General features: G+C 32.7%; 1 protein-coding gene across 1 annotated transcript in view; it reads left to right on the top strand.

Annotated features, from left to right (window-relative positions):
- The first annotated feature begins 1,159 nt into the window (after positions 1-1,159).
- Positions 1,160-25,921, top strand: part of LOC132755045 (uncharacterized) — a 45,000-nt gene continuing 20,238 nt past the window's right edge. Inside the window, exons 1-11 of the mRNA XM_060745836.1 lie at positions 1,160-1,313; positions 7,928-7,996; positions 8,584-8,684; positions 9,541-9,636; positions 10,167-10,277; positions 15,597-15,747; positions 16,893-17,047; positions 17,210-17,348; positions 24,566-24,680; positions 24,938-25,039; positions 25,530-25,735. Of these exons, the coding sequence (XP_060601819.1) occupies positions 1,237-1,313; positions 7,928-7,996; positions 8,584-8,684; positions 9,541-9,636; positions 10,167-10,277; positions 15,597-15,747; positions 16,893-17,047; positions 17,210-17,348; positions 24,566-24,680; positions 24,938-25,039; positions 25,530-25,735 (1,322 nt within the window). The 5' untranslated portion in view covers positions 1,160-1,236. The remainder of the gene's footprint in view (positions 1,314-7,927; positions 7,997-8,583; positions 8,685-9,540; positions 9,637-10,166; positions 10,278-15,596; positions 15,748-16,892; positions 17,048-17,209; positions 17,349-24,565; positions 24,681-24,937; positions 25,040-25,529; positions 25,736-25,921) is intronic.

Genomic DNA, 25,921 nt, shown 5'->3' with positions numbered 1-25,921 from the left:
GGTGATCAATACGTTGTCATCGGTTCACTCCATAATTTGGCTAAAAAACTACCGATCAATCACCGATGGCTCTGTGTAACTGGGGTGTTAATCACCGATATCGCCGATCAAACAAAGATGACCAAATATCAATCACCGGCCATATCTGACGGAAAGGATTTAACCACTGATGTTTAGCTTTCAACCACCGATTAATCAGCGTTACGCCCGATTTAGCTCCGATTTACAAACGATAAAAACCGATTTATTTCAGCAGTTTTATAACCGATCCAACCCCGTTTGAGTTTGCTTTCTGCCACCGATGGCCGTTTACACAGAAAACCAGAAATAAAATCACGCATGACAACCGATCATAACAGCGAGTAAATTTAAAATCGTATCACCGATTGGGGACCGACCGTCTGTGTAACTTGCCCCTAATTTTATACAACTAACCTCATGTCGCCTTAAAGCTGAAGAGGAACATGCGAACTTGCCGTCTATCACGTAGCAGTGAATCTACAATCTGCTGAAGATGCCCTGTGCTGTCCACGAGGTGCAGAGGAAAAGGAGGATTTTGCTTTCTTAACATTTTTGGCCGGGTTGCACTGGTGCAAGCGGGGAAGAGTATGTTGAATATCGGGCGGCGGGCGGTCAGGCTGGCGGGGAAATAGTTTCGTTACAGTTTTCTCAGAAACTTCTTATCAAAACTTCTTGATATTTGGCATACAGCAGTGAGACATGATCCTATACCTTGGGATTTAATTTCAGGTCTGTAGCTATCAACTTCCTGTTTACCCACTTAATGGTCAACGAAAAGTTTTTGTTCGTAACATCACAGCCTCGTGATATTTGGTTGCAAATGCCACTCGTCCTTTTCTGTCTTTGACCCATTCTTTAATATTAGTTAAGTTTGGGAAAAAATGGTATATCAGCATTTGTAGCTTTCTTAGATATTCTTTGTTTATTTTAGATTTTATCGATGGTAAATTTTTAATTGAGAACAGTATTTAGACTGTATTAAACACTTCACCTAATGCATGTGTGCGTTTTTTGCAGGAAACTTATTCAACAACAAACGCGAAACAAGTTCAAATTAAAAAAACAACCCTTACTGACAATTAACGTCCTTGTCTACGGATATATTAGATGCATTTCCGCCCAAAGTTTATTCTGTCGCCCGCGCTTCAGTTATAAACAATATTTGTTTGTTTTTGTTTTTATAAATGCGACATTAAAACATTCACATATTTAAAAATGAAGCTTACTTATTTATTTATTACAACGCTAGTGTTTTACATTGTATTGATGGAAACTGTGGATGCATGGAGAGGGTAAGTGATATTTTTACTCTGACTGAAAGTCATCAGAAAACAGAATGTTCTCATAAACATACATTAGATGTGCAATATGAACCTCGTGAAAAAAGATGTTTGGAATTATAAATTAATTAAGATTCTCATGGTATAATAAGTCGCTTCTATTATAATGATATTAAATGGCCTTATTCTCGTTTTGATATAAAAAAAACAACATGGTAATGAAAATGACTGATATGCTAAATCTACATTATGTTATAATGTATTCTTATTCTTAGGCTTCAGAGTGAAACACATAAATCATACATCTAAGGTAATAACTCAGGTGTTGAATAAATCATATCATCTCTATTTTGGTCGAACAAAATTTGCCCCGAAAACATACATTGTTATTTTTTTAAAGTAAATTAAGATAATTTACCGAAAGGAAGCGCCTGCTTTCCAAAGTAGGATTTCGATGAAAAGAAGAAGAAAAAAACATATTATTTGTAAATAAAAGTAAGCTCTTACAAAAGTCTTCAGTAAAATACTCATCTTAAACAGTAGAAGAAGAGAAAAGATCAATATGAACTAATATTACTAACTTAAAAAAACATTAAAACATTACAAACTATTGTATAAGGGGGGTCAATATTCTCTTCCGTAAGAATGAGAATCGAAGTCGGTGAAAATGAACCTAAGATAAAATCTACATAACTAGTAACATTATAAATAACAAAAAGTTAGTTTCAGCATATCAGTCATTTTTATTTACGTGATTTTTAAATCAAAAAGAAAAGGGCCATTGAATTTTATCATAATAGAAGCGATTTATTATAACAAGAGAATCTAAAGAATTTTAGAATTTCATACAATTTTTTTTCAGGACTTTCATATGATAAAGGCTAAAGTGCACATTTATTGTATGTTGTGAAAAACATTCTGTTCTCTTAAATTTCCAACTATCATTGAAGAAACTATGCATATTTGTGATAAATGGTGTATAATTACAGATAAAGTTTTTAAGATCTACCTTATATATCATATACTCTGTTATTTTTTGAAAAAGCTATGTATTAAACATATACAAAGGTTTTTTTTTCTTTCTTTAAGGCATATAAAATATATAAAGGGGTCAGTATATTCTTGAAATTAAATCCCGCTGAAAAGACAGCAATAGCAATATTTTCACAAGCGCATGTTATAGGGATTGCAGATTCACATGCATACTTTATGCATTCTATTATTCAAATAAGACATGTTCAGTAAGAATTTCATATCTTCAGTAAGAATATTTTACCCACAGATGAGCATTGTATATCTATATCTTTAAATCTTATAATAAAATTTCCAAGAATCATCGTAGAAACTATGCATATTTGTGATTTTATTGTTAAACTCTTTGAGATCTACTAAATATATCATTTAACGTGCCAATGTTTTGAATATGTATTATTCAAAGGCTTTTTTCTCTTTAAGGCATATGAAATATATAAGGGAGTCAGTATACTTTTCCGTATGTCGTTAAACTACCCTGTGAAACACATAAAACATACATCTTAGCTAAAAACTAAGGTATATACGGAATACCGTTAAAGCCATCGTGGTTATATTTTCTAATCAAGAGGGCGACAATACGACATTGCGATAGTGCAAAGACGACAATACGATAGTGCGGTGACGACAGTGCGATATTACGCTGGCGACAATATGATAGTTCGATAATAATATCGCTTTGTCGCTCGCAATCGCACTGTCGATTATAACGGAATACCGATAGGGCCATCGTGGTCACACTTTCTTATCCAGAGGGCGGCAATGACGACAGTACGATAATGCGATAGTTCGATGGTGACAATGCGATAATGCGATGGCGACAGTGCGATAACGCGATGACGACATTGCGATAATGCGATGGCGACAGTACGATAGTGCGATAATACTATCCTACTGTCGCCATCGCACTATCGCATTGTCGTCATCGCACTATCGCATTGTCGTCATTGCGTTATCGCACTATCGCCATCGCACTATCGTATTGTCGTCATCGCGTTATCGCATTATTGACTATCACTTCCGGTGGACAATTATAAACTGCTGACGGTATAGAATTTGGGGGTTAAAATTTACTTTTGTCAATAGATTATTTTTTTCTTGTTTTGTTTTTTTCTTTCTTTCCTTTGTCATTGTTTTTGTTTTTTTGTATACTGAAAACGTCTAAAATAAAATTATAAATTAATAAAAAGTAACATTCTACATCAAAAGATAGGGGACAATTATTGCCAAAATCGATACTTTAATTGAATTAAATTCTTAGATAGGGGAAATAATTATATAAAATACACGAAAATGTAATAAACTGTGTGAAACTTGAAAATAAATCGAAATAATTCAAATGAAAGTGATGTTATGTTGACATTTAAAAGATGCAAAAATAATTAATGCGTCAGTAGTACATAGAGGATATTCAAGTTTTTTTTCCTATAAATACAGGATTTATTTTAATCGAATGGTATGAAAATAAATATTTCATGAGTTGTGCTATTATTATATACATGTATTTTTCTCTATTTTTGACATTACTGATACAATTTGATAGTGTTAGCCTTAAATGTTGTATATCGGCTGAATCTAGAAGAAAGTTGTCGGTCAAGACACAAGTGAAAATACGGAAAATATGTTTCACTGCAGTCAAGAACAAGTTTTACAGTGTAAATAAAAATACCCATTTCAATTCTAAGTCATAAGTTTTGTATATAATTCTAAATATAGTTTATAATAAATCTAACTTGTCAGCTTTGTTTAATATAAAAAATACTGCTTTTTCTATTATATTTTTGAATGTTCATCAGTGGTTTTATTGTTTTGTAGGATGTAGAATTTATTATATATACTAACAGTGTGAAACAATAAGAAATGTATGTTAAACTTAATTTTCTCTGTTTATTTATACTAGTGGTCAGCAATTTTCACTAGAAGTTTAACTGTAAGTCAGCAATTTCTTCTATATGTTTGACTGGTGTGCAGATTCTACTTATGCTTAAGTGGTCAGCAGTTTTTCGCATGACGTTAAATCTTCTGACCATATAGAATAAGAAGAAATACTGTAAAAACCACACAACCAATTTTTTTTTTTTTTTTTTTTTTTTTTTTTTTTTTTGGTTTCTCAGCAGTGGTTTGATTGGTTTGCGAAATGTAGAATCTAATATATTTATTAACATCATGCTGGCAAAGTAGCATCTTTCGCTACATATCTAACTGGTCAACTGTTTTCCCTGTAAGTGTTACTAGTCAACATATTTTACCATATGTTTACCTTTTACCTCATATAGACTTTTCAACTTCCCTTTTGATGCCTCAAATAGTGAAAACCATGCGCTTTTTATCAGATACATTGGGTGCAAGAGAGAGGGGTATCGTGTAACCAACGCTGAAAGCCCATCACTCTATCCCGACCCATCGGGAAGTTGCAGCTTTGATGGAAAAAATTAACGCCACATAGTGATTTTGAAATGTCCCCTCGTTGTCATGGTAACAGGAAATAAAGATACAAATGTTATGGCTCAGTAAACATTTGTGCCAAGTTTGATCAGTATTTTTATAGTTTCATAGTTGATTGATTGATTGATTTGGTTTTACGTCGCACCGACACAGTATAGGTCATATGGCGACATTCCAGCTTTACTGGTGGAGGAAGACCTCAGGTGCCCCTCCGTGCATTATTTCAAAAGGGTACCTGAGTAGAACCATCGGCGTTATTTGAACTTGTGTACAATGAAAACAGCCATTTTTCACAAAATGTTTATGCGGTAATGGGTTAACTGGTCAGCAGTTTCTAATATACATGTGTACCTGTGTACCTAAAGCACCGACCGTTCAGTCTGCTGACCATATAGTATAAGAAGAAAATAAGGCATAAGCCATAAACCAATTTTTTACTAACATTGCAAAGTAAATTAGAACTTCACTGCAAATAAAATTTTCCTCTGTTCATAAGCAGTTTCTCAAGGTTGAGCTAAAATCACTTTGACTATATATAAAACAAGTGGACACAGAAATCTAGTATATGTGTAATGTTTTTGTTTTTTTAATCATATCTATTTACTATCCTTCAGAAATATAAAAGCTCTATGTTCACCAAGCACCGAAAAATGGCTCCATCTATGATATTGATAAAAATCTAAATGAGCGTCAATTTGATATGTAGTTGGTAGTTGGATGAATTACCTGCTAGCTGGTAGTTGGTTATTTTTAATTTCCCACTACCTTCTGGCAGGTAGTTGGTAATTGGAATTTTGCATTTTTCCCTTAAAAAAAACCAACAACAACAGCAACAACAACAACAAAAATAAACAGTAAGAATTTTTGCGGATTAAATTGTCATCGCGTCATCACATTGTCGTCATCGTACTTCCGTATTGTCGCCATCACGTTATCGAATTTTCGACTATCGCCTTCCGGTGGACAATTATCAACTGCTGACAAATGAGCTGACGGTATAGAATATATTCCTCCACTACCGACCCAAAAAGTAGTTGGTAATTCGAAAATTTGCATGTTTTCTCTTAGAACAAACAAACAAACAAACAAAAGCAAAACAACTAAGTATTTTTACCGGAATAAATAAAATGGATACACGATAAAATGATAGATGTGTTTTTTTCAACATTGAAATACATTGTCTCACTATGTCCATCAGCGGAATCTGTTGGCTATAGTACAATATGCTGACCAGTTAAACTTATAGTAAAATCTACTGTTAAGTTAAACTTATAGTGAAAATTGCTGACCTCTTATGTTAGATTATATAAAAAAAAGGGTGTTGACGTAAATTTCTTATTATCCTTTTTTTTTACTTTGTAAGTTATATGATACATTTTACATCTTACAAAACAATAAAAACATTGATGACTTATGATAATATCTTAAGTGATTTTAGCAGTATTTTTATAGTGACCAGTGCTGACCAGTTAGATTTATAAATAATGAACTTTCTTTGTATTTGTTGAGAAAACTTATGTATAACTAACCAATTTTATATATGGAATCTTTTTATTTTGTATTTTCTACAGACTGCTCAAATCTACATTATTGTCATTATCATTTTCCATTACATAATTTTGTTCTCATATTTTTGTAATATGATCTTGAAAAAAAAATATAAAAAGGAAAACAAAAACAAAAAGAAAAAAATATTTACAAATGTAAAATTATGTTCCCATATTCTATAGTCAGCAGTTCCGCCCACCTGAAGTCCGCCCACCTGAAGGCGATAGTCGACAATGCAATAACGCGATGGCGACAGTGCGACAATGCGATGGCGACAGTGCGATAATACGATGACGAGGGCACGCAATGCGATTGCGACAGTGCGATAACATTATCGCCCTTTCATTTTCGTACTATCGCGTTATCGCATTGTCGCCATCGCACTGTCGAATTGTCGTCATCACATTATCGTCTTGTCGTCATCGCACTGTCGGACTACCGCATTGTCGCCCTCTGCATTTTAACGTATAACAACGATGGCCCTAACGGTTATTCGTAGGTTTATGATAAATATACATTTATCATTATATTATCTCTACATCTGTTGAACAAATAATGCCCCGAAAACATACTTTTTTAAATTAAATATATGCGGTTTACCCCAAGGAAACGTCTGCTTTCCAAAGTAGAATTTCAATAAAAAGAAGAAAAAAACAGATTTCTTATAAATTAAAGTAAGTTTTTAAAGTTTAAAATACGTATATCTCTGGCAGTATAGTAGCCAAAGAAGAGAAAAGTTCAATATGAACTAAATGAATATGTTTTAAAAAAACATTACGAACTATGTTGTAATCTATATCGTCTTATTTTAAACATTGAATATAAATTATATGAGGGAGGGGGTGGATGGGGTCAGTATCTACGTGTAGCCCTTAATAGTGATCAAAATTTTAAGGTGTCATTGGTATGTAAACAGAAATGTTTAAATATATCATAATTATTGGTGGTAAATTTCTAATACAAATGATAACTTTTAAAAAATTCATATGATAAGTCATTGAAATAATGTTCATAAAAAAGTAAGAAGAAACAGTTTAGCAGATCGTGGATAAATATGGTAATGATATACAGTACCAATTTACAGATAAATTATGCTTCATTAAGTCAAAGAACAAAAAAAATCTTATAAATAGTAGAATATTTATCTATTTAGTCAACTAAAAAACGCGACACATTATAAGAAATACTCTTAAAGAGAATTTTGTAAGACCAAGCCTTCCGTTCTAATCCCTTTCTTGAAAATAAAAATGTTTGATTAATATTTAAAAATTATGTATATATCCGGGAATAAATGTGTTTAAACTTACTTTAAAAGAAATTATTGCCTTGACTACAAAAAAGTTCAATATATCAACTTTTAAATATGTTTCAGTATGAAATACTTTTAAATTTTTAATTTATATACAACAGCTAATTTCATAATCATTTGAGCCTACAGAATTAAAATAAATGTATATATGTAATATTTTACTAACAGAAATTTTAACAGAAATCTAATTTTGAAGTATATGTTTATATTGTGACATTCCAGGCATAAGAAACTAATGTTGGTACGTTTTGCTTTCACACTTAACCTAAAGATAGTTCTTCATTTGTTATAGGAATTATCAATCAGTACGGCGGAGTAGAAATATACGTCAGAGATACTGTGCATGCTGGTACTGGTGGTGGTAAGTCTTCGTTACTCACATTTTAAATGAACTATTTTAAATGTATTTAGTTTTCCTCAACAAAAAACACCATGCAATGCCTTTGTGATCGACGGTCAATGCCAAAAACATTTTAGTAAGTATGCTTGATCTAACTATTTCAAACATGTATTTTATATATTCTTGTGTAAATTAAACAAAAATTATATTAAAATTGTACAATTTACAGATTTTGTACGATACTTGTGTATTGTGCACTTTGTATATAAGGTATGGGGAAAGTCAGCCATTCATTACCTAAAAAGTTTATAGAAAAACATCGGCTCTAACACTGACCAATATTAAATTTTGTGCAAGTCACTGTAGCGACCAGAGCTGCGTTTCATAGACCTCAACACATTTTTTCTTTAGATTTCAATAATTTCATATTCCTGAGTGCCTTGAACTTTAAACTGTTAATGTTGATCTATGTTCCTATTCAAAGTTGATGAAGAAGTTATAACATAGAAGTAATTAATTAGGAAATATTTGTTGGTATTTATTAAAAAAGATTTAAGATACGGCTTTAAACGAGACACAATCATGTTTGACATACTTTATTTTTACAGGGGATGTTCATACTGGAGAGATTACTGGAGAACTGAATATTATTATGAATATATTTGTAGACCTGGATGGACACACAATGGGGATCAAAACTGTGATATACGTACGTGTTAAATGAATGATTGACAAGTATTTTTGCTAAAAATTGTTTCTCAACTAACATTTGTGTGTGAAATATAAAAAGATGTATTTTACTGAGACAAATGTATATTCTCTTATCACATAAACTACGACACAGGATTGAAACTAAGCCATGTAATAAAACAATTCTGGGATAGTTTAATTACTATTCAAATGTTGTTGACGCACTGTCAACAAACTAAACAAACTTTATAGATTGTAATACTGTTCAACTCAATCCTTAATCCAATTAGATATACTCTCCAATGCCTGTCAACAACAACTACGCGGCACATCATCGGAAAAAAGACGTCAAGTTCAACGTACTCCGAGTCAAAATATAGTTCATCTCTGCCTTTTTTCAAGTTGTTTTGTGATGATTCACTTATTGATTGATATATTTAGATTATTGCTTCGAGTCAATCAATTCTCAATCAATGAAAGAAATTTAAATAGATAAATTGTCAAAATACAATAAACGTATATATTTTATTTGCTCATTTTTTAAACATCATAACTACATGTAACTGACATTCTTGCGCTTTAAATTGTGTTAAGTACGACTAATTTATTAACATTGGCATTTTACAGCAGTGATTATCCAATTTATGTGATAGAAAGAATATTACATTCATGCGTTTCCATATTTGGAATTTATTAAACGAATACACACATCCTCGTATTTTATCACTAATTAAACACGTTTTTTTTAATATGAAAAAGTAAGGTCATGTTTCTTTAATGCATGTGTTTTATAGGGCACCATGAGGAAAATAATATTGAATAGCAGGATATGTAAAGCTAATGTTGACATGTTATTATTGTTGTTCTATTTAAAGCTGTATGTCGTCCGACGTGCCAGAATGGCGGAACTTGCACAAGTCCAAATGTCTGCCAGTGTCCTTCATGGTCTCAAGGAGTAGGATGCGCTTCATGTAAAATAATAAACAGATTATATATTTCATTTTAAGATATTAAGATATTGACTGTACATATAACGTATTTCACATCAAGGTATAAAATGTAATTGTTGTAATCTGTAACATTTATTGAAACCTGGATCATTGTAAATGAAACATTTCACTTTCTCTGATTGAATTTTATTTTGATAGAATGACGTTTTTTGGATACGAAAACGCTTTGTTTTCATGAAGGTTTAAAACATCAAATTTAATTTATGTTATTATTCTGAATGATTTATTTTTAACCATTTGTATATTAATGGAAATAAAACTATTAAGCAACACGGTTTGATAAAATCAAAATAAATATGAAAAGTCAAATGATTCAATGGAAAATATGAACTGTACATCAACTGTAAAGCTGTATAAAATAACGCGCATTATATAGAAAAAATTGACACTATTTTATAGTGTACCTGATTTTGTTAGTATTTTTTTTTAGAATGTGACATGTCGAATGTATGCAAATTAATATGATCTCTAACATTATTAATATATTTCAGTGACATGCTCTTATAAAAAGCCCTGTTACCCTGGAAATTGCACAAGTGGCACTTCTTGTACATGTGAACCTGGCTTCATAAAACAAAGAGAATCTGATGGTTGCATAGGATGTAAGTACCGTAAACAGATGATTACTACCTCGATGGTTGCTGTCAACAAATGTTAGTCGTCACTGTTATCTGCTTTGAGCAATACTGTAAATAAATGATAACTATTTTCATAAGCTTACTTCAGTAAGTAATATTATCAAATAATTATTGTCTCGAAGAACCCTGCTTCCAGCAATACTTTAAACAAATGATAAACACCTCCATAGATTGTACTCCTTATAACTCTGCAAACAAATGACAACCGTCCCGAGAGCAGTACTGAGAACAATTCAAAACGGTCTTCATGTTTGCTGCTTCAGTTAGTTCATAATAAAATTATAACCGGTCTCCATGCATTCTGCTTTCAACACCTTATACTGGACTATTTCAAAAAGAGGGTGGGTAGTTATTATGAATAGAAACATTTCAAATGATCAGATGAAATGTGGTTGTAAGTAACATAATGCATAACTATTCCTTTCCCAATCACAAACCCCGTTCATAAAAATGTAATGTATGTTTTTTTAAGCGCAACAACAGGTGATTTAAATTAGTGATGGCTGCATGTTTTCATTGTTTTGTATGTGAGAAGTTAGCAGTTAACAGTGAGCTAAGAAAAAAGGCATTACGATTTATATAGGGAAATCAATGATCTGCTTGCTCAGCTGAGTAAGCAATCTAGCAGGGCATTCCAAAGTAAAGTGTAGAAATGCTTTGTTGGTATGCTCAGCTGGCTAAGCAATCTAGCAGGCCATTCCAAAATATAGTGTAAAAATGCTCTACTGGTATGCTCAGCTGGCTAAGCAATCTAGCGGGGCATACAAAAATATAGCGTAAAATGCTCTGCCGGTATGCTCAGATGGCTAAGCAATCAAGCGGGGCATTCCAAATATAGTGCACAAAATGATCTGCTGGTTTGCTCAGCTGGCTAGGCAATCTAGCAGGGCATTCTTAAATAAAGTGTAAAAATACTCTGTTGTTTTACTAAGCTTGCTAAGCCATCTATCGGGGCATTCCAAAATATAGTGTAAAAAGCTCTGCTGTTATGCTCAGCTGGCTATGCAATCTAGCGGGGCATTCCAAAATAAAGTGTAATAATGCTCTGCTGCTATGCTCAGCTGACTAAGCAATCCAGCGGGGCATTCCAAAATAAAGTGTTAAAATGCTCGGCTGTTATGCTCAGCTGGCTAAGCAATCTAGCAGAGCATTCCAAAATACAATGTAAAAATGCTCTGCTGTTATGCTCAGCTGGCTAAGCAATCAAGCGGGGCTTCCGAAAATATAGTGTAAACATGATCTGCTGGTATCCTCAGCTGGCTTGGCAATCTAGCAGGGCATTCCTAAATATAGTGTAAAAATGCTTAGCTGTTATGCTCAGCTGACTAAGCAATCCAGCTGGACATTCCAAAATATAGTGTAAAAATGATCTGCTGTTATGCTCAGCTGGTTGGGCAATCTAGCAGGGCATTCCTAAACATAGTGTTGAAAATGCTCAGCTGGCTAGACAATCCAGCAGAGCGTTACTAAATATAATGTATAAATGCTCTGCTGGTATGCTTATCTGGCTAAGCAATCTAGCAGGGCATTCCTAAATATAGTGTTAAAAATGCTCAGCTGGCTAGGTAATCCAGCGAAGCATTCTGAAAATTAGTGTAAAAATGTTCTGCCGGAATGCTGAGCTGGAAGGGCATTCTTAAATAAAGTATAAATTTCATTGGTCTGCAACTGATTTTTTGGCACTCGTAGACTTTCTGAAATATTTTGTGCCAATGCAGATAATGGCATTTTTGACTTCTACGGGACCCTCAAGTGACTTTTGTTTTGGTCTCCGACAGATTCTGGGACGATCGCAGCTTTCAGGAATTTTTGGTATTAATGCAGATAATAACATTTGTGAATTTTTAGGACCATTCAGAGTCTATTTCGTTGGTCTGCGAATGTTTTTGGAACATTCGCAGATTTTCAGAAATTTTCGGTGCCAATGGAGATAATGACATTTTTACTTCAAAAGAACAATTTTTGAGTCTATTTCTTTGGTCTGCGACTGATTCTGAGTCACTCGCAGACTTTCAGGAATTTTGGTGTCAATGCAGAAAGTGATATTTCTGACTTTTTGGGAACTTCCTGAACTCATTTTTTTTAGTCTGCTAGTGATTCTGAAGTACTCACAGACTTTCAGGAATTTTCGATGTCAAGGCAAATAATGATATCTTTCACTTTAAGGGACCATCCAGGGTCCATTTTTTTGGTCTGCGACTTATTCTTGGACAGTCATAGACTTTCAGGAAATTTTTGGTGCCAATAGCGAGAATTACAATTTTAACATTTTTGACCATCCAGAGTCTATTTCGTTGGTTTGCGACTTATTATTTTGCACTTGCAGACTTTCAGGATTTTTTGGTGCTAATGCAGATAATGATATTTTAGAGTAAAAATGCTCTGCTTATGACTAAGGGGTCCTTAAAAGTAAAAAATGTCATGATCTGATATGGCACTTAATATCCTGAAAGTCTGCGAGTCTCAAAGAATCAGGTGCAGACCCAAGAAATGTATTCTGGCGGGTCCCTAGAGGTCAGAAATGTCATCATCTCCATTGGCATCAAAATTCCTGTAAGCCTGCAATCGTCCAAAATCATTCGCAGACCAGCGAAATGAACTCTGGTAGGTCGCAGGAAGTCAAAAATGTCATTACCTCCATTGGCACCACAGATTCCTGAAAGTCTCCGAATGTCCCAGAATCAGTCACAGACCATAAAAATGGACTCTGGCGGGTCCCTAGAAGTAAAAATTGCCATCATCTCTATTGTCACCAAATTTTCCTGAAAGTCTGAGAGTGTCCAACAATACGCTGCAGGCCAATGAAATAGACTCTAAAAGGTCCCTAGAAGTCAAAAAAAAATGATTAATTCCATTTGCACCAACCATTCCTGAAAGTCTGCGAGTGTCCGAGAATCAGTTGCAGACCAACAAAATGGACTCTGGCGGGTCCCAAGAAGTCTAAATTGTCAATATCAACATTGGCACCAAAATTCCTGAAAGTCTGCGAGTGTCCATCAGAAATTCACAGGACAATGAAATAGCCTCTTAATGGTCCTAAGAAGTCAAAAATATCATTATTCTATTGGCACCAAAAATTCTGAAAGTCTGCGAGTGCTTCAGAAGTGCCTAGAAGTCGAAAATGTCAATAAAGCGTTGGCAATAATAAATCCTGGAAATCAGAATCAGTCTGCCAGCTGAGCATTCCAGCAGAGGTCTTTAATACTATAATTCAGAATGCACCGCAAGATTGCTTATCCAACACAGCATTTTCACACTATTTTTCAGATGTTCTGCTAGGTTGCCTAGCCAGCTTGCTTTGCAGCAGAGCATTTTTACACTATTTTTAGTAATGCTCTGCTAGATTGCCAAGACAGCTAAGTATTGCAGCAGAGCAATTTTACACTTTATTTAGGAATGCCTTGTTAGATTGCCTAGCCAGCTTAGCGTTCCACCAGGGCATTTTTTCACTATATTAAGGAATGCTCTGCTTTAGTGCCTAGCCAGCTGAGCATTCCTGCGGAGCATTTTAATCCTATATTTAGTAATTCCCTGCTTGATTGCCTAGCCAACATAGCATTCCAGCAGAGCATTTTACACTATATTTAGTAACGCCCTGCTATATTGCCTAGCTAGCTTCTTAGCATTCTAAAGAGCATTTATTCACCATAGTTGGTAACGCACTGCTAGATTGCCTAGCAAGCTTAGCATTCCAGCAGAGCATTTTAACACTTTATTAAGGAATGCCCTGCTAGATTGCCTAGCCAGCTAAGCATTCCAGCAGAGAATTTTTACCCTATATTTAGTAATGCACTGCTAGATTGCCTAGCCAGCTGAGTATTCCAGCAGAGCATTTTAACACTTTATTAAGGAATGCCCTGCTAGATTGCCTAGCCAGCTTACCTTTGCAGCAGAGCATTTTTACCCTATATTTAGTATTCACTGCTAGATTGCCAAGCCAGCTGAGCATTCCACCAGAGCATTTTTTTCACTTTATTAAGGTATGCTCTGCTATAGTGCCTAGCCAGCTGAGCATTCCTGCAGAGTATTTTAACACTATATTTAGTAATGCCCTGCTTGATTGCCAATACAGCTGAGTATTGCAGTAGAGCAATGTTACACTTTATTTACGAATGCCCTGCTAGATTGCTTAGCATTCCAGCAGAGCATTTTTACACTATATTAAGATATGCCCTGCTAGATTGCCTACCAAGCTGAGCATTCCAGCAGAGCATTTTAACACAGTCACTATATTTAGGAATGCCTTGCTATATTGCCTAGCCAGCTGAGCGTTCCAGCAGATCATTTTTTCACTAAAGCTAGGAATGCTCTGCTAGATTGCCAAGACAGCTGAGTATTGCAGCAGAGCATTGTTACACTATATTTAAGGATGCCCCGCTAGCATAGGAAAGCATTTCTACACTTTATTTGGAATGCTCTGAAATATTGCTTACCCAGCTGAGCATAACAGCAGATCATTGACTCTCCTATATAAATTGAAATGCTTTTTTGCTGACCTCACTGTTCAATGCTAACTTTTCACATACCAATGTTTTGTTGTTTATCACTAATGATTAAATCTTCAATGCCACGCGACTAATATTTATTTGCATTTTATACAATTGAGATGAACAGATTAAGAGGAACAAATATTGAATTTGAGGTTTGAAATAAGGACCTATAAGTCACCTAAACAGAAGATTATAATCTGAGCATGTATTTTATTCTTAACATGTAATTAACATAAAAGTAAATTCATATTGATACATGCAATGTATTCACGGGCAGTTCAATTTTACAACATGACAATAATTAATTAAGATCTATTATACAATTAGTCTCTCCTTAACAGATATGTTTTTAAAATAAATTTAATAATTTTATTTTGGTGGGAAATTAGTTTTTCATTGTCCGCCATAGTATTAAATGAATTGTTTGAAATAAAATTTCCAAAAAGAACAGTTCTTATAGCATTGTTAATCGGACACACAACAAGGAAATGAGCTTTGTCCTCAATAAGATTTGTTTGGCATTAATTACATTACTTTGATTAGGCAATTTTCCGCTATATCTACCGGTTTCAATTATCAATGGCAGGATGCCACATCTAAACTGTGCGTATAATGAGCGTTTATTTCTTTTCAAATTTAACAATAAATAATTTCACAATAATAATAATAAAGGAATTCAACAAGTTTACAACTTCATCTCTCATTGATGAACCAAGGCAATACAAAATTTCTATGTTGTAAACTTTTCACTAGTTTGTATACATAAATATATTTGTCTATATATATTTGAAAGTTGATTCTACACGTGAAGAGCTTCGTCCAGTTGTCGGTAAGAGTAACGTAACATTGTCTCATATCAGAAGAACTGATGGTAAAGTTGATTTTATGTTCATATTAGAGGGCCTGGAGGAGAAAGAACCGGGGAAAAAAGAAATTATTTGGAGGTAAGACAATAAATAGATAATATTGAATGAGAATAAGTTCAGTCATATTTAGTGAACCAGTTGAATAAAATCATTTCAAGCTAGCCTGCTGACAGCATAATATTGTTATTACTACCTACCTTGCAGTGGAAAGTGAAATTATATTCTATAATTTTCGCAGTGAAATTATATTTGATAATTTTCATTGTAGCCGGACAATATTTGGATGCGGATGAAAATAATATTTCATAACTAAATGAAATAATCAACAGTTATAGCTTCCGTCGTATGTAAATTTTCCTTCTTTAGGAGAAGCAAGTAAATAACTTCATACATTGGGTTAAAAATGTAACAAAATTCGAGAAATGTTACTGAACTATTTTTCAACATTGGTACGGTGACGTCATGATTTGATTTCGTGATGAAGAATAACGCATGGTGTTACGCGGCAAAACAAGTAAAAATAACTTAAAATCACTTAAAACATTGAATAAATAGAAAATTTGTTTTGCATGTAAGATCGAAATATATTTCACTGGATGGATGCCAAATGAAATATTTTCATGAGTGGCGTAGCGATATATTTTGTAGCGTTTACACTAGATTAACTCTTTTTAAAACCAAACACTAAAATAGAGGAAATCGGAATCCGTAGCATTTAAGTGACATCATTTCCATACCTTTATTGAGGACTTGCACAGTCATTCCGATTTTTATATTGTAAACATAAAGAGAACGGAAAATATCAGTTAAAATGCTTGCTTATTTTTCCTACGTTTTAACATTTTATCTAAAGGGGTATGCTAAAAAAAGAACAGCCACGGTCGCAAATACTGTATAATTTCTACACAGCAACACTGTTTGGTATACTGCAACTGAGAAGATTTACACAGGAGAAGTTAAATCTACTGTGAGAATGAAACTGTTGTAAAGAAATAATAGCCCAACAGATGGCTGCCCAGCAGAGTTCGCACTATAATGTAGTCCGTAAGCGGTATTTATTGCCGTATATTATACAGCGGTTGTTTTCTTCTTTGTTTAAAGTAACAAAATCACGAGTCTTGTTAGATATTGAAATAATAAGGTATACTTAATTATTATTGTTTCAATTTCTAAATCATATCAATTGAATACAGGTTTTATAGAACGATTGTTTAATTTTACAGCAACCAGAAGCGATTCAATAATCTCTATTTCGAGTATATAACGTATTTCACTCAGCCGGAAAACTTGCCAAAGAGACCAAAGTATGTGTCTGAAGCAAAAATAGGAATAGTAGAAAGCATCATAGAAGCAAACGTCAGCAAAGTCCCCAGAGATGGTAAGGCGATTTACATTTATTGATTATAACTATAATTACTAGAAATGCTAATATTGTATCAACGAGATATGTTCTTTCGTACAAATGCTTTAATTGTAATACGATTTTTATTGCTGCGTGTTAAAACGAAAGTCATAATGAAAAGCGTTAAATCATTTTTAGGTGGTCTGATTAGAGACGAAGGATCATTTAAAGTCTACAAATGTGAGGGTGGTTTCTCAAAGGACCATCCGGCAGCCGAGCTGGCCACATGTATAATAGACGATGATCAGTTCAAGACACTGATTGAACATGGAGATTGGTAAGATTGGCGTATTGTAATATATATTTTATTTCTTTCAGCAAACAAAGAACAAAGAGTTATAATGTCGACGGTTCATACACGTGTTATACGCTGAATTTAGAGTTCTACTGAAGGTGGATTGTATCACAACACAATGTTCCGTTTTATATTTTAATGTTTCTTTCTTAGTGGAATACCACAGATAATATATAACATATACACAGGTTATCCTGATGTTAACAAATTAATATTAAAAACAGTAACAATTATTTCTAGTGGAAAGCCACAATACAATGTTATCACTTGGAAATCCAAAATCTAACTGTCCCTAAATTTTCTACATGTATCTATACAATAATTCTAAAATTGATTTCGTTTTAGCTGACCAATAGAATTTTAACATTTTTGTGTCTTAAATAACAAAATGACCAATCAGGTTTCAATACAAAATAATGTAACATAGCAACATAGAATTTATAACACAATCATCACCTGGATATTTTATCAGTCATAAGGTTTAACAACATGATAAGTACAGACAGCTTAATTGACCTTATCACCTATATTATATAGAACTTTTAGCACAGTTGATTGGACAAAGAGGAAAAGCCGCATTTTAATCTTCCAGTTACATAATTTTAAATTTGACATCTGTTATTGAAACATATACAATTTGTAACTTAACATATTTGAAATTTCACAAATTTTGTTTTAAAAATATGACCTTTTAGAAAATGATTATATATATAAATATTTGTGTTTAAAAGAAAATCATCATGCATATTTATTCTTTTTTTTTTTAAATGAATTTTATCATTTTTCGGCTGCACAACACACATATAAAGAACTTTATCACGGATCCGATGAACATAGGATTTATCGTTTCGAGTTACCTTCGGACAATTTTAGTTTATACATTGTATATGTACTCGTGCCGCTTTTGAGACTTTGTAGAAACGATATTGACGCGTCAATGAAATTGACACTTTAAGTTCTATTCTAACACTATCGGACTTTTTCTATATAAACAAAGAAGGCCTGAAGCGCATTATTCTACAACAATGCACTCGCCGTTCTCATTATCTCCCTGTGAATTTTCACATTGAGAGGCCATTTTGTTTGAAAAATCTGATAAATAAAACACATTTTTGGTCGAATTTTGTTGTGAAAACTATCTAGAATGAAAGAAAATGGTCTAACTAAGAAAATGAATACGAACACCAATATCTTTAATTCAGTCGTTAACGCTGTACGGACGTTTAAAGTGTTGTTTACGTGACGTCACAATGTAGCGCCAAACAGTACGTGCAAAACAATCAAAATCAAGTACGCTATTTTAATGTCGCAAACAAGTTAAGTTTTAAATTTATTTCACTTTTGATAATTTGTATTTCGCTTCAAAAAATTATAGAGTGAAATAAAATAAACAATCAAAGTTTTATAAACGTTTTAAAAATTCGTTTTTCTCAAAATGTTTCTACACACGGTAAATTTAACGACAGTTTTTTCAACCCACTGGAACAGCCTTTAAAGAACGTTTCTATTGGTAACTCTGAGGCGAAAACAAATTTAACCACCAAACATAAAGTCCAACTTTATAATAATAATTATATTTTTATCTTGACGTGTTAAATGGAAATAGATATTAATTCTTCGTGCATAATTGTATAATAATGCACGTTTTTCGTTCACATGCTTTGTAATTAATCACTCATGCCTATCGGCCTTCGTGATTATCTTATTACGCATTTGAACTCAAACCGTGCATTATTCTACAACAATGCACTCAGAATTGATATAGAGAATAATAGGTTGGTGCCGTGGATGGAGAAAGTTTATCTGGCGAGGCGGAGGAATTTATTGGGTGAGCCGAAGGCGAACCCAATAAATTACGGAGCAGAGCCAGATAAACTTTCTCCATCCACGGCACCAATCTATTATTCTATTTATCCTGTCACCGTTTTTTTAAAGAATTTTATTTGGCAAACTACCTTTAATCACACTATCTTACAGGTTTCTATATAAACAAAGAAGGCCCTAATTATTCTACAACAATGCACTCGCCGTTCGTATTATCTCCCTGTGTATTTTCACATTGAGAGCGCCATTTTGTTTGAAAAATGTGATAAATAAAAACAATTTTTTGTCGAATTTTGTTGTGAAAATTATCTAGAATGAAAGAAAATGGTCTTACTAAGAAAATGAATTCGAACACCAATATCTTTTATTCAGTCGTTAACGCTGTACAGACGTTTAAAGTATTGTATACGTGACGTCACAATGTAGCGCCAAACAGCACGTGCAAAACAATCAAATCAAGTACGCTATTGCAATGTCGCAAACGAGTTACGTTTTACATTTATTTCACTTTTAATAAATTTTATTTCGCTTGAAAAATTATAGAGTGAAAAAAAAATAAACAAACAAAGTTTTATCAACGTTTCCAAAATTCGTTATTCTACACACAGAAGATTTAACGACAGTTTTTATATTTTTTCTTGAGAAGTAGTCCGGCAAACATGCATACCACGTGATCAAGTGCCGTAGATCAGTAAAAATATACGGCACCTTGTTATCGGGCCGAAATTGATACAAGTGACAGGATAAATCTATTTCCTAATTCTATATATGTAATAAAAAGAATATTATATTCGTGTATATTCAATACTAAATTTATTGAACTCGTTGAATTAAACAATATCTTTCTCGCCAGTGGCTCGCATAATATGATGTTATTTAACTCGTTCAATAAATTTAGTATTAACCCTACACTCATTCAATATTTATAATTTAGTTAATAACAGAAAATCATATACTATGACATATCCCTTTGCTCCATGCTAACCTTCAAAATGTCAGGACAAAAGTTTGTTATGTCTGAAATGTTTGATTTAAATCTGATGAAATTGGATACAAAATGTTAATTTGTCTAAAAACGGCACATTTCTATAATTATTTCAAGTATTTATCAAAACAATATTTTTGCATGTTCTTATAAAGAATTGCTTGAAAAAAATGCTAAAGCAATTGTAACTTATTTAGAATGATTTTTTATATAAACAATAATGTTATTTTGTTCTGGAGCATTCTATTATTTATTATAAATACATGTATATGTAATATCTGATCACTTGTATCACACTTACGATTCTTCCGTAGTTCGCGATCGTTGTTATGGTTAATGTCATCGTATTCATTGTATTACATACCTTCCAGTGTGAAACTAATCATTTTAAATAAGTTAAAATTTGATACGTGCATTTGAAAATCTCTTTTCTAATCAGTTTATAATGAAAAATATTTTAGTTTATGAAAACAACATAAAATCTCCCAAAATGCACTATTTTACGCCATCATTCTTCATTTTTAATGAGCGTCACCCGTGCCTTAACCCCCTTTCGGATGGGTGACCTCGCTCTAGTATTGGGACCGTGTAGTTTAGTTGTATATCAAATATCCGTTACGGAATATCATTGATATAACACGGTTACTGGTTTTAAAAGTTTATCTCTATAAGACATTTTCGGTGTTTTGAAGGCTAACAATCTATCTATTTCCCTGAATAATAATAATAATAATAATAATAATAATAATTATGATAATAATAATAATTATAATAATAATAATAATAAATACTTTATTTAACGAGAGATCTAGAACTCATTTGAAAAACATATCAATCTTCCATGAGGCCCTCGACAAGGAACAATATAACATATTCAAACTATTAAAATACATAAATGAAAATACATACAAGAGATTGTCAATTTGAATATATTGATCACAAGTGTGATAATATCTCAAGTATATTGTTTTAAAATGGTTCGCAGATGTAGCAGACTAAATATAATTAGGAATGCCATTCCAAATACAAGGTCCAGAATAAACAAAAGACTTACGAAATCGTTCAGTATTTGGTCTTGGAGTGTAAAGTTGAAAATCAGATGATGAACACAAAATGCGAGTATGAACATCTGACGATAAAATGAAAATATTCAATAAATAGGAAGACGCCTGAATATTCATTATTTTAAACATCATAAAAGCTTTTTGAAAAACTATCCTTTGTGAAAAGGTCTTCCGGCGGAGTTCAGAAAATAGTTCAGCAGATGGAGTGTCATAATCGTTTTCTAGAACTAGTTAATGAGTCTTGTAGAGTAGAAAAGACGTACAGTTACCATAAATTATGCAACAATAATCAAGATGTGGTAACATGTAAGCATTGTAAAACAAACAATTTGCTCTGTTTTATACGAAATACTAGGATAACTTTAAAAAATATAAGTTTGCTTGTGTTTTGAGGAAATATACATAACCTTATTCTAGTTAGCATTGATAGATCACATTATTTGTAGGCAATAAAAAGGTCATGCGACTCTGTTAAGGGATAATCAGAAGTTGATAGGTTGATGTCATCAGCAAAAATATCAGTTTCTGCTTTTTCCATACACAAAGGCAGGTCATTGATATAGATTAAAACGAATAGGACCTAACACTGAGTCCATAGAAACTCCTGTAGTTACTGAACTTAATTCTGAATATAAACCGGATATGTAAGTGTGTTGGGTTCTGCAATCTAAAAAGGAGGAAAACCAGGTTATACATTCTAAGCTTTTCAATAATAAAGGAGATCCACATAAACAAATGCTTTAGAGATATCAAGAAAAATTTAACCAACTATTTCATTTTTGTCAATAATTGTAATCCAATCATCAATTATTCTAATTAGAGCAGTTTGACATGAATGGTTTGAGCTGAATCCAGACTGACGTTGGTATAGAAGTTGATTTTCCTCAAGGTATTGCTTTAAATGTGATCTGACATGACTTTCAAGAATAAGTGATATCAAAGAAAGTATGGAAAATGGCGTATAATTTCTTTTATCACTTTTAGAGCCATATTTGTGTACAGGAATATTTTTGGATATTTTTGGATTTAATGTTGGATATGGAACATTTACACATATGGAGAACAATACTAATTGAGACCATTTTAAATTTCTTCTTTCATTTCTTGGCGATTTCCAAAGAAATGACCTAACAAGGGTTAATGTGTATCTTTTATGTCTTCATGAATTATGACGATGTGACTGTATATTGTTTGCAGCTTATTTTCGTTATCCTCACGTTTAAAATTAAACACCTGAACCCAAGACAATAAAATATTCTCGAAGAAGATTGCTCCAAATGACAATGCATGAATTGGCAACTATAGATGAACTATATTATGGTCGAATTGAATTTTGTTGTTGTTGTTTTTCTTCAATAATAATTCATATTAAACAAACATGACTAAAATGGCGAAAGTTCATTATCGTCCTCACATGGTACTTAAACCAACATATGTTTTACAGTTAATCAATATATCGTTTTAACCGATGCCCTTTTCATTGATCCATATGCAGTTGCCCCCCCCCCTTACATTGTTGGTATACGTTTTTGTTCCAATCCCGAGCGAAACGGCTATCGCGGATCAGATACTAATACGTAGTCGGATACAAGTAATCAGAAAATCTTATCCGGCGTAATTTCAGTTTAATCCCGGAAAAATGACGTAATTCAATTAGGTGCATGTCGTAGTCTCCGGCAAACCAAGGAATTCTATATTGAGCAGCGTCTACTCATATCGGTGTGCAATTGCATACACAATTTATCCATTCACAGGCCACTTCTATCTAATGGCGCAAATAGGATCACAGTAGATATTCTTAGGGGAAAAAATCTTTTTTACTCGTTGCTTCTGTTTCCGTATATAAACCATTTAAGAGTCTGTATAAAGACATAAATATCGTCTTAAATTTGATAATGATTATAAAATGTCTTTATATACTTAAATGATTGGTTATATATATATAGAGAGAGAGAGAGAGAGAGAGAGAGAGAGAGAGAAATCGGCACGCCGCAGGCGGGACTCGAACCGCTGGTCTCTGGATTGCCGGTCCAGTATGCTCATCACCACACCACAGCGGCCGTTGCTTATTCGTCGTGCTAATTGGCCTTATATATTTAAGTTATTTTTTAACTTTATTGTGACGTCACCTATTTTATTGGAGAGGTCATTAGACCTCTCCACAGTGTTCAGACTGATTGCTAGTGGCGCCCATTTTTGCGTATCTGATTGTAGTGAACGAATCTCATTTAAAGCGTAAAATTATTAGGAGCAGTCTACAAAAATTATACTGCTCTGTTTCAAAACATTAAAGACTTAACTTCGAAGTGAACAAATCGATACTTAGAAAAAGCGGAAAAAATATCATTTACGTTACTTAGCACTACGTGGATGTTTTGTTCCGTTTTAATCTATAAATTGTATATTTCGATTACCGTTCTATTTTCTGAATAGCGTTTTACTATCGCATGTTCCGATAGATAGCAACAGTGTACATTATAGCTTAACTATTATATGACCGAGTGAACCGTGTACCGAAATTTTGCTGCTCCTTAAACATTTGAACCGGTATAACTAAATAACGCAACGGAGATTTTTGGCGCAAATTGCACAAATTCAAGATTTCCCTCAAATATTGTGGTTTGAGGCATGCAAGTTTTATAACTGTTTATTCCAATCAAATATATACACATTTTTTATGTAAATCTGGGACTTAAAATTGTTTGATTTAAAAACTTTATGCCCGTTTTAGAGGAAATGTTTTCATATACTTACCAAAACGTTAACCGAAAATGTGCTAATTGAATTTTATTAGAAACATTTATTTTGATACTAGTTTTTATATATTAACATGTTTATATCATTATATTCAATTTTGTTTGATGACATAACATAAATTGTTCCCTTTTAGAATAAGTATCCCTAATGCGCAAAGAAAAAAATTCATTTCTCTGGGATATATAAATCATTCAAAATATTTTTAAAAAAATGAAGTGTAAAACAAACTTTTATTATGATACTATATTCAATATATGTAATAAATTCTATTGTGTTAAATAATTGTAATTTATAACCATTCGTTATGTCTTTTATGAAAAAAAATCCTCAAATATTTTCGAATTAAACAAATCTTCCACAGCAACAAAACTACCTCTCGCTTGCTTCTTTTTAAAGAAGCAAACTTGTATTTGTTATCTTATTTTTGTTTTTGTTGTTTTATATATATTGATCCTTATCATAAAATCGATGTGAAATCTTTAAATTATCCGTATTTTTTGCACAAAATATTAATGCGCACCAATCAATGCGTCAACATACGTGTTTGTTTTTATAAATTTATTGTTTAGGTTGAACATCAAGTTCAAGTCATCATCCGGGGGTTTCCAACAGTTGGTCAATATAGATGATCAGAGTAATCCATATGCTAGGAAATACTACAAAGGTCTGCAAGATATTCGAGAGGTAGGTTGTATTGCTGTTTACCGTTTTTTAGATATTTAACAGAATGTATATTTGTTAATCTTCCTTTTAATTGAAATTTTATAGTTACGTTCACGAACACGTCAAGTATATATATTGCTGAGAGAAAGATAATTGTTTTTAATAATCACGATATGTATGTATGTATCTAATGACACCTCTTTCAATATTGATTGATTGATTGATTGATTGATTGATTGATTGATTGATTATAATTTTGTATTCTATATCTTGTTCAGGTACAATTCAATTTCGACTTCGTAGCCCCTAAACATTGTAAAGAAACAAAAAAATGTAATTCATGGTCAAACATACTCCGTGTCGACAAGGAATTCACAAAGGTAATAGAATGTTTATTCAATTTGGTATTCATTTGAAATCGTAAAGGTTTTGTTGTTTTTTTTTTTCGGTGGAAATGTTCATTCGTCATTTCTGATAATTCTCTAGTTCTGTAATGTACTTAATAATATTGGATTGATGTTTACCATTACGTTCCACTTCGAGCAGTGTTCCAGTTTTCATTCTCTTTTATTATAGCTCTATTTCAAAATAATTTTAATCGGCTTTCGTTTATTCGTTTGCGTATTAACCACATCAATTCATAGTTTGTGATTTTATAGCAAATGTTTTATCATATGTTGATTAAGTTGAAATTGTAACAGAAAAAAACAGAGAAGTTTTTAAATATATTGATATTTAAGATTGCCACGCAACATAATATGTGTTTTGATCGAGTAAGTTTTTTTTAAAAGACATAATATTTTAATATTTACTTTATTCTGTAAAGATCGTGATAAAATTGATCATTCATTTGTAAACGTTTTAATTCAGGACCCTATTAAGATTCTCTGGTCCGGATGGATTGACGAACTCTGTGGCGTTTGGGAATATTACGTAGAAGTGTTTAAACTAACACCAGATCGATATGACAAACTTATTGAAGCAGAACCTTTGAAGCCTGTATTTAATGCAACAATTCCACACACAAAAAAAATTGCTTATCCTTCTTACAAGCCGAAAGAACCTGGCATGTACAGGCAAGAAAAATACTTTCGACTTTGAAATTTATATTTTATGTTAAAGATTTTTAAGTTAATTTGAATATAAATTATCATTTATGGATAGTATTCTCGACCGTATTTACTCACTGTATCGTCACTGTAATTGCGCATTGAAATGCTGCCAACCAATTAAAATCACTATCACCTTTGAACAAAATGTTG

Source organism: Ruditapes philippinarum, unplaced genomic scaffold, assembly GCF_026571515.1.
Source record: "Ruditapes philippinarum isolate M1 unplaced genomic scaffold, ASM2657151v2 ctg4367_1_1_1_1, whole genome shotgun sequence".
NCBI classification, from domain to species: Eukaryota; Metazoa; Mollusca; class Bivalvia; order Venerida; family Veneridae; genus Ruditapes; species Ruditapes philippinarum.
Note: the sequence above shows the minus strand (reverse complement) of the source record. Positions and strands in the feature narration are given on the sequence as shown.